Source organism: Molothrus ater, chromosome 16 (assembly GCF_012460135.2).
Source record: "Molothrus ater isolate BHLD 08-10-18 breed brown headed cowbird chromosome 16, BPBGC_Mater_1.1, whole genome shotgun sequence".
Lineage (NCBI taxonomy): Eukaryota > Metazoa > Chordata > Aves > Passeriformes > Icteridae > Molothrus > Molothrus ater.
Window position 1 is genome coordinate 8,875,111 of NC_050493.2, and position 10,667 is coordinate 8,885,777.

Genomic DNA, 10,667 nt, shown 5'->3' on the forward strand with positions numbered 1-10,667 from the left:
GCCACCTGGCTTATATTTACTTATATAACTACAGCAAATTTCCACTTCTGCATTGTCAACCACTTCTTTTATTACAGATATATGATTATATTACTTCTAATACTAAATAAATTAAATTATGATATTTGACTAGATGAAAAACAAAAGATTGGAATAAAGAGAATCTTATCATTTTCAGACAGTTTTTCAAGTACAAAATAAAACTAATTTAGCATTTTCAGTGTAAATTAGATGATTCATTGTCCACACCTGACAGTTTCAAATGTGACCTACACTGCAGGTATACTGTGAATAATTAGAATTACTCTTATTTCTCATAACAAGTCTATTAAATTCTCATTGCTTGAAAGGTCCATGAATTGGAGAAATCTAAACGGACCCTTGAACAGCAAGTAGAAGAGATGAAGACACAATTAGAAGAGCTAGAGGATGAGCTACAGGCTGCAGAAGATGCCAAACTCAGGTTGGAAGTTAATATGCAGGCTCTGAAAGGCCAGTTTGAAAGAGATTTACAAGCCAGAGATGAACAGAATGAGGAGAAGAAAAGACAGCTCCTCAGACAGGTACCATTCCCAACTACTGCCTTTGTAAATATCTAACAAGCCAGCTGAAAGGCCCCAGCCTAGCGCCATTATTAAAGCACCTCACTAACTATAATGAAAAAAAAAGCATTACATTGTCTTGAACATGGTGATTAAAAAAAAAAAGAAGAAGAAGAAAAATAAGGGTTATTGTACTAAAGAAGGCAGATGCACAGTTACCAACAAATGTAGCTATTTCACTCTACAATCAATATAGTATAAAACATATGAATTGCTATTTCTGACAGTCAGAACCACCTTCCCTGTATTCTAAGTGCAAGTGAAAAAAGACAATTTCTAATAGATCTGCCTTCCCAAGGTACACTGAATGCATACAAAAGCACTGGAGATGAAAACAGAATAAAACTTATTTGTATAAAAGTGTTTGTGACAGCAAGGATAACTGCTGTAGTCATCATCTTGTATAACACACACATTTCCATGAATACAGGACCCAAATTGCTGAGTCCTTTCAAAAACCTTTAATTTTGGGACAAAACGGAAATCTGTTTTAACTGCCAGGGAAGTCACAGTTAACAGAGATATGGGGTCTGTATACACTATTAGACATAGTGTTTAGGAGTCCCCAAGGACTTTGCTAAACTGAACTTGTTTTCCTTAATGTTTAGCTCCATGAATATGAAACTGAACTGGAAGATGAGCGGAAGCAACGTGCCCTGGCAGCTGCTGCCAAGAAGAAGCTGGAGATGGATGTGAAAGACCTGGAGAGCCAGGCTGACTCTGCCAACAAAGGTCGGGAAGAAGCCATCAAACAGCTTCGCAAATTACAGGTAAGTAACCCCAAAAAGACAGTTTTTCCCACTGCTGTATCTTATACAGCCACAATACAGAAGTTAGGTGACATCTGTGAGCTTGATGCCATTACAGATGATTGGTCAGAAGGGGATTTTTCACTAAACTGCCACATTCAAATATCAGTATTTGAATGCTCAGTTTGAATGACAGTGGAAAAATTCACAGGGCAAATGATTAAAATCTTAAATTTCATGCTTCTAACTTACCCATATGGAGGAAAACAAAGATTCACATGAAGAGAAAGGACTATAAGATAAAATCTGTTTCAGGGCTTCAATCTGGATTCTAACACTTGACTCTTGAGCATAAAAGACTGTTCAGAAATCAGGTTGTCTCTGAATTATCATGTTCCTGTTTATATTTTAAACCTCCATATCAACTGTTCTGTCACATGCTAACAACTAAACAACAAAAATTTTCTTAATCAGAAACATTAAGACTCTACATGTACTCAAATATTCAGAGGACAACAGGCATTACAAAAGATGCAGGGTTCAAGTGGAAGCATTGCCCACCTTGGATAGCATTTCAGATCTTTCCAACATGTGCTACCAGATCTCTGCAGAAAATATAACTTCAGCAGCATTATCACAATGTAACTGTGCATGTGTTCTGTTCCATCCACATTTCTTCCGACTGAAATTGTAACAACTTTGTTATTCTTTTCAACAAGGCTCAGATGAAGGACTACCAACGAGAGCTGGATGATGCACGAGCTGCCAGAGAAGAAATATTTTCTACAGCCAGAGAAAATGAGAAGAAAGCAAAAAGTCTGGAAGCAGAACTCCTGCAGCTTCAGGAGGTAAAGTGGGAAACCTAGAGCAGAATGAAGGAGATTACACATGGCTTTCAGTAGCGAAACAGAACTGGCAGTGAAGTCATCTAACAGGTCTTAGGGACTGAACTTGTAACAAGTTCCATGTTTTCCACACACTCCACTAAAGCTGTTGGATTTACATCTGAGCACAGTCAGATTGAGCTGAAAAAAATCACCTTGGAAGAAGGTACAGATCGCCAGCGTTAAAGGGAAATGAACTGTATGATCCAACACAAATTGTTTTCAATAGCAATAAATTCTTGAGGGCTTAGTGCTATTATTCCTACCTGTATTAAATGGCCATCTTGTGACTAAAACAAATAAAATAGAAACCCGCTCACAGGCTGGATAAAGTGCATTTCATTGTACTTCCCTAGGATTTATGACATGACAAGAATTTATTCTGTTAACAAGACAACCCATCTCATACCAGCTTTAGAAAATTTACAGTCCTCTGAATCATGCTATAACTATTTGAACATTTACTCATTTCCTTACTATGCTGCTTTTTCCATTTCTCTAGGACCTGGCTGCTGCAGAAAGAGCTCGCAAACAAGCAGACCAGGAGAAAGATGAGATGGCAGAGGAACTTGCAAGCGCTGCCTCTGGAAGGTAGGAATACACCAAATTACACACAAGGCTCTGAATGTGCTGCTAATGCTGCCAAGAGAAGTTTTGCTCTGTTCCCAACAGCCATCTGCCCTTGACAAGACAACATGCACACATATGACTACTTCCATTGAAATATCTAGTTCTTTTCTGAATTATTGGCAGTTCACAATACAATCATAACATATGGTCAGAGCCAGAACTACTCACTTTTCAAATTTAAATTTCCAGGACAAGCCTTCAGGATGAGAAACGGCGCCTGGAGGCAAGAATTGCTCAACTGGAGGAAGAGCTGGAAGAGGAGCAAGGCAACATAGAGGCAATGGGTGACCGCATGAGGAAAGCAGTACAGCAGGTACAGCTCATTCCAGCACATGGCACTTTCTGTTCATATTCCAGCAAAAGCTACTTGTGGTTCTGAATATCTGGAGCATTGCCTTCCCAAATTGCCACCTGTCATTTGTCTGAAAGCATGCAACACTTGTGAGAGCATCCCTTCCCTCCTTGCAGGCAGAGCAGCTGAACAATGAGCTGGCAACAGAGCGCTCAACTGCACAGAAGAACGAAAACGCTCGGCAGCAACTGGAGAGGCAGAACAAAGAGCTAAAGAGCAAGCTGCAGGAGATGGAGGGAGCTGTGAAGAACAAATTCAAAGCCACAATTGCTGCTCTGGAGGCCAAAATTTCTTCTCTCGAAGAGCAATTGGAACAGGAAGCCAGGTACTGGTCTCCCAAGGGCACCGCTGTCCATTTATTGTTCCAGTTAATGAGACAGAAAATAAGCAAAGGCAAGCGGGATTTGTGTCAGCAGGCTCTCAGTGCCACTAAACTTGGTAAAGTCTCTCACTTAACATTTCTGAGACATATGGCAAGTAACTGGAGTTGCTACAGTTTCTGATTAAGACCCATTTTTTATTGCTGAAGAGTTCTACTGGTACCATAGGCAAGGATCTGCTCCCCTACATTTTAGAGTAACTGCCCTATGACTCTGCTAGATTAATTGCCATAACACATTGTGCCATTGTTGGATTATTCCTTCAGGAAATCACCTTGTGTTTCAGAACACATCTCCTGGAGCACTTTTAGCATACAGCAAAGACATATATTTAGTTCTGTTTTGCTCAGAAGAATATGCATTAAAGTTTTCCTTAGAATTCAAATTCACCTGTTAAATTCAGTAAGACCTTTAACATAGGGGTCCTTGGTGCTGATTTCATGAACCACAAGCCCAAGGCAGGTGGAGAGCACAAAGCTTCCACATCACCAAACTCTGCCCTGTCATTGCAGAGACAAGCAGGCAGCGGCCAAGACGCTGCGCCAGAAGGACAAGAAGCTGAAGGATGCACTGCTGCAGGTGGAGGACGAGAGGAAGCAAGCAGAGCAGTACAAAGATCAGGTACAGACCATGTCACAAGGGTCTTAGTTGAGGGCACAGGAGGTTTTAGGTTTTGTCCTAAGAAAGGAAGATTCCATGTTGTGCCTCAAGCAAATGCCCTTCTGGAAAGCAGACTGTATGCTTGGATTCTATGCTGGGAGAGCTAAAGTCCATTACTAAAAGATGGGACAATATAATTCGCCCATGCTACATCAAGTGCCAAAGCACAAGTCCTTGTTAATCAGCCAGATACAGCAGTCTGACTGCACAGCCATATACAGGACTGTGCACAACACCCTTGGTGCAACATGAATAGAGATGCTGAACAGATTTTACATTAAAATTTTAGCTTTATCTACTGCAAATCCATCTGCAAGCCAAAAGCAGAGATAGGACTATGCAGAAAAAGAAACAAGAGTTTATGTCTGAATACAGTAGCTATCAGCAAAATGAACTCCCACAAAGCCAAGTTATTTTCAGGCTATAACCTTCCATCTTTGATTTGAGCCATGTTTTAGTACAACTCCCAATGGAAACATGAAATTAAAACAAGGAATATAAAGTATTACAAATTAAAGCATTACTCTGAAATCTCCCTTTAGGCCGAGAAGGGCAACGTACGGCTCAAGCAGCTGAAAAGGCAGCTGGAGGAGGCTGAGGAAGAGTCCCAGCGCATCAACGCCAACCGCAGGAAGCTGCAGAGGGAGCTGGATGAAGCCAATGAGAGCAATGAAGCCCTGGGCAGGGAGGTTGCAGCACTAAAGAGCAAGCTCAGGTAGAGTACCCTTGTTTGGGATAGCCCTTCCCACTCACTGACAACCTTGAAATTTAGAGCTGAACAACAAAAGTGGAAAAAAATCTGTCAGGTGAGGAACAGGCACTGCTAATGCTGCGAGTTACTCACTCCTTGTGTTAGCTTGGCACTCAGAACAAAAGGCCCAAGTCAGGAGTGAAGTGCATTTCATAGACTGCAGCAGCCTCAGGATTTCAGCTGAGATGAATTGTGATAATATGGCATAGGCCTTACTCTTCTCTAATCAAAATCCTTCTGGCTTCAATTGGAACAGAATTAGGCTTGGTTGCTTTTGAAGACACCCCTTATATAATGGCTGTATATATTTGTACAGAAGCAGTCACAAAAGTATAAAAATGCTTGTGCTTTTCACACTTTCACACATGCACAACTCACACACAACGACTGTGAACAGTCTTGGACATCACAGGCAGTAAAAAGCAAAGCAAATTAAATTAATCTTATTCCAAAGTCTCTTTGGACTTCACCACTATGGGATTCAATGTCATCAGATCAAGGAAAAGATTAAAACATCCCTTTGCATTTTCTTGTTAAAACTGCATGGGAAAAAGATAAAGCTGTGATCAGTCAGCTACATCCCTGAGTTCTGCACTCACTGGGTTTGAAAACATGAGCTCTCTGAAATAAAGAGGCTGACTTGAGTTATAAAGAAATTGCTCTATCTGTATCACTACACAATAAAATTTTGCCTTCTACCTAAGACCAACAGTACATCAGATGATAAACAAGAACCTGTCTACCTGTGTTCTCAAAGTAGTTTGCCAGACTACTTACCAGTAACGTGCTTCAGCATTCCTGGACATGGATTCCCTTCAAAGTGAAGGGTTATGGATGCAGCAGCCTTTTCCACTAGCACCACCTTGGGTAGTTACATGCTCCTGGCTGCTTTATGAAGCAGTGGCTCTGTCCAGCCCTTTTACATAGAACACTATATAGCTCATTTTTGTTTTATCTAAATGTAATGTAATTGGCTGTAATGTACTTTGTTTAATTATTTAAAAGTAATTACCTACCTCTGATCATGACCATGTGCCTAGTTTAACTGCCCAGGACTCTTTATCTCTGTTTCAGAGGGACACAGGAACCTTCGCATGACTAAGCAGGTACCATGCCTTCAACTTTGCAGCTAGCTTGTATTGCACAAATTTCCATTTTCTTTGGCCCTGGTTAAAATTATGTGAGGTTTCTGCAAACTGTGAAGGCTTGGATATCTTGACATTAATCTGTTTTATCAAAAAAGACAAATATTACAATAATTTAGCTACCATCAGCTGTTCATCAGTGATACATCTGTCTTACAAGTAGGTTATGTACTGACATAGACTTACCAACGTTGCATTCTCACAAGCTCTACCACCAGAGTACCTAAGCAAGTACTCTGATTTTGTTTTTTTGCATGATTTTTTTTGCACATCATCTTTGTGCACTGCTACAAAAATTAAATTTTTTTCAAATAAAATACACCATTGATTAGTAAAATTGATTAAAAGGACTAATGAATATGGAGTGTCACAGCATGTCATTAGAATTTCACAGTATTTCTTGTGCCTACTGTAATGCTGACCTAAGGTAAGAGCCCATCTAATGCACCTGAGATTTGGGAAGACCTTACTTGCATGTGATTTGTCACACACCACACAATCACAGACAAAAGAGAAGTCTTGCCTTTCATTACATAGCACTCTGTGCCTGTATTGCTTACAGAGAGTTATTACTGAGGCTTTTAGAGCTATTTTACAGACATTGAATTGCTTGTTTACTGTATTACAACATAGAGCACGGACACAGACAATAAAGCTGACACTGTAACCTAGCACAGCATTATTTTATACTTATTAGCACATTCTCTGGACACAGGAATAATACCTGCACTGCAAAAAATTAAGAGCTATTGCCTTGTAATATTTGTATACTTTCTATTTTACATATGCTGGATTTTGCTGTGAATACACAAATATTTAAAGATGATGTCTTGTCCTTGCATGTGCCTTTTAGTCAGCCTAATATTTCCAGTCAGACTGTTACTCAAGCACCACTCCAGTAGCACCAGTTCAAAGGCAGACTAAATACAGAGGTGCTGAGCAAACACTGGTGCTGAAGGCTCATCCCAGATACACACACTGTTCTAAAGGTACTAATACCAACGACCACCTGAATGTTATCAAACACATAAACTTCTTGAAGAGGAACAGATAGAAACAAAAGGGTTTATCCACAGGGCCAATACCAGTTTAAAGAACTGGTAAGTTTATGCATACTGCAACAGTTTAAAAAGTAGTTAGTGTATGATAAGGAGTTCATTTTGTAGCCAAAACTGTACTGCACAATTTGGTGAGAGTCTTGCTGTTATTCCCCCCAGTCCCATGTTCTCTCACAGCACTTCAGTGAATTATGAAGCACAAATGACTTGTGGGTAACCAAGTCCACAGACAACACAAGTCCAAGGGGGTGGAGAGCTCTTCCTTTGTTAACAAGAATTAACAAATTTATTAACCTAATTAGAACTTATTTGCTAAATAATAACAAATCTCTGCTGCTGTAAAATAAGAGACCCTGCTGTTAGACCCTGCCAAGCACACACCAGGACAGAAATGACACACCCCTGTGTTCAACACATGCCATCAGCACCAGAACACAACCATGGTGAAATGCCAGCAGGTCTTACATGAAGCTTTATTAGCTAGCTAATTGCCTGCTCACACTGAAGTAAGTTTAAGGGCAGAATTATGGAAAGCAGACTACACGTCACATTTCCATCTTGGAAATGCAGATTCGTGCCTCTGAACTAAGCTAGTCCAGCCAATGTTCCTCTCTCTTCCCTCATGGAAGACTGAACTTCTGCCTTGAATAGCTGCTTCAGAAAGGGCACTGGCTTAGTCTTTTGCAAGGACAAGATAAGCCTTTAAATATTTAGGCATGATTGCTGTACCCAAAAGTGCAGTCTCGGATCTATTTAACACCAAATTAGTATTTTTGGCACAATATCCAGTAATCATGAATTTATTTTATTGCTTATATCTGTGGTCTCAAGCCTTTACAAAGGTTTGCTTAATGAGGGGCAAGTGAGAGGCCATGTCACAAAACTGAAATGCTTTACAGCACATTAGCAATGGAGGCCATGGGACAAACCCATTGTCTGTCTCACTTGCTCACACCTCCCCAAAAATTAACCTTGAGGACCAAAGTGTCCCTGCCTTGGGATGTGCCAGTGAAATATATGGGGATGGGAGGGAGATGGGTGAGGAAAAGGGGATCAAGTGGGAAAAGCATTTCCTGTAGGACACTTGCACTGCTAAACATCAGTCCCTGGGTTACAACAGTTCCAAAGCAATGACTCTTTCCTCTCTCTGCTGGGAAAGAGATTGGAGTGACTGAGAACCTGGGTGTCACACCTGTCACAGCACCTGTGGTGCTCTGACCCACTGTGGGCTCAGAAATGTCTGCTGCCATCCACAGCACTGCCCCAGGCCTGCAGGAACTGGTGGGCAGAAATTCTGTACAAATTGCCCTGCTTGCTCCTCCAGAGGGACAGGAGGGACACTCCTCTGCTGTGGTGTGTGAGCAGTCCCCTTTTCACTCCTTTCAAGTACCTTCAGTTGCAGTTCCCTTAGGGGGAAAAAATGAAATGAGGGGAAGAGTGGGGATGATTTGGGGCTGATGTTTAGAGGAGGACAAAGACAGAAGCACAAGAACAGGAAACCAATCTAATTTCCAAGCAATTGGGAGTCTCAGCCTGTTCACAAATTACAAGTTACCAGACAGAAAGTGGAATTAGAGGCCCACAGCTCTTGGCTTTTCTGCATTTAGAACCATCAGCCCCACAGGCCCTGTTACAAAACTCTACTTATTTGTGAGGATTCCAAATTACCTAGCACCTGATTTTCTTTTTTCTATTTTTCTCCCCTCTTACTGCAGGAGGGGAAATGAGCCAACATCTTTTGCCCCACCCCGTAGATCTGGAGGCAGAAGAGTAATTGAGAATGCAACAGATGGAGGCGATGACGAAATGGATGCAAGAGATGGAGATTTCAATGGAACAAAAGCCAGTGAATAAACACGCTTCAAAAATTGCACTGCAGCAAGGGGAGGGAGGGAGGACGATATTTAGCACTGTATAAGTCTACTCTTAGTGTCAAGGTCACATACACCCACTCCTCTGACAGATAAAAGCACAACTGCCTTGTCTCCAATGTATAGATTGACACTAAAAGTACTCCAAAACTTTTCGTACCATGAAGCATATCTGAAAAGGTGGGGATTTTTAACAGTCTACAGAGGATTTGTGAGATTGTTGCAGGGGAAAAAAAGGCATTGGTCAGTTAATCTTTTCTTAAACTTTCATTTTGTTTTGAGTATTCAATTAATATAGGGTTTTCTCCTGGTTACTACACCCCTGATGCACAATTCACAAGGTGGAAGTGCCTTTTTAATCACTTACTGAAAAATATCATTTGTTCAAATTAAGTCAACTGTTACAGTTTTATATGCACCATGGATGTGCTTACACACTAATAAAAGGCTATAAAAATGACTCCACTATTCTCGTGTACAGGTGTCATTTGAAGGGAAGGGGGGATGCAGCAGAGCTTCTCTAAAACCAAAATACTTCTTACAAAAGTTCATCTAGTTAATCATTAGAACAAAACCCTGATTTTCTTCAAAGTAATGCTTTTGAAGAGATACAAAAAAGTCTGAGCCAGAAGTAAAATGGCATAACCACAGGAAACAGGTTTGATTCCCTCAGGAACACACAGTGCTGAGGTGCCTGGGATGCATCCAGTGGCTGACAAGCACAGGACCTGCAGAGACTGACAGCATTCAGGGGCAGGAGCTGGAAAGCAGTGGGGGCCCTACCTGTCTGTCTGTGGGCAATGAACCCATCCTCTGACGTGTGTTATATGCAGAAATATTTCCAGCCAAGCCTCTAGAGCAAGCTGAAACCATTAGAAACAGCAGCAGGGACAGTGATGCAGGGATCCAAGCCAAGATATTCTGCACTAAGAGATCAGCATGCAGTTACTTTTTATTTTTGGAGCACTCCAGCAAGACCACAACCTACTCTTGGGAGCTACCAGGACCTACCACAAACCCTTGCAGCTCAAGCACTTTCAGAGAGCAGCAGCTCTGTGGTCACACTGGGGCAGTAGGGAGCCATGCACAGCAAAGCAGGATGCAAAATCACTCTAAATCCAGTGCAGAGAGCTCACTTGATGCCTTTGATTGAACAGCAAGTGAACCTTAAGCAGTGTGACTACAGGGAGAGCAAATCATGCATTAACATCCACCTTGACAGCTAAAGCCATCATCTTCTAAATCTAAGCATTGTTTCACAAGTGCAGAGATCATGAACTGGGGATTCAGACTTGGCACCATTCAGCCAGCAGAACCAGAGCCCAGAGAATTCTTTCTCCTCATGAAAAAGTAAAGGAAGAATCCATTTAGAGCAATAAAGATGACAAGCTGAGCAGAGAGGGGTTAGCAGTTACTGGATAAGACTTGATCACTGCTTGATCAGGCACAGAGCTGTAAAGATGCTCAAGAGCTGGCTGTCAACACACTCTGTGAGCCTGCATGGGTGGGAACAAGAAGACAAGCAAGTCAGACTTCATATTAAATGGTCTTAAGCACCAATGCTTGGAGCAGAACCAGCAAATTG

At 41.3% G+C, this 10,667-nt stretch overlaps 1 protein-coding gene across 1 annotated transcript in view; it reads left to right on the top strand.

Moving 5' to 3' along the window:
- The window catches only part of MYH11 (myosin heavy chain 11), a 53,678-nt gene extending 44,131 nt beyond the window's left edge, over positions 1 to 9,547 (top strand). The window contains 9 exon segments of the mRNA XM_036392574.1: positions 351 to 563; positions 1,211 to 1,372; positions 2,071 to 2,199; positions 2,738 to 2,826; positions 3,055 to 3,178; positions 3,334 to 3,542; positions 4,110 to 4,218; positions 4,800 to 4,972; positions 8,927 to 9,547. Of these exon segments, the coding sequence (XP_036248467.1) occupies positions 351 to 563; positions 1,211 to 1,372; positions 2,071 to 2,199; positions 2,738 to 2,826; positions 3,055 to 3,178; positions 3,334 to 3,542; positions 4,110 to 4,218; positions 4,800 to 4,972; positions 8,927 to 9,065 (1,347 nt within the window). The 3' untranslated portion in view covers positions 9,066 to 9,547.
- The last annotated feature ends 1,120 nt before the right edge of the window (positions 9,548 to 10,667 follow it).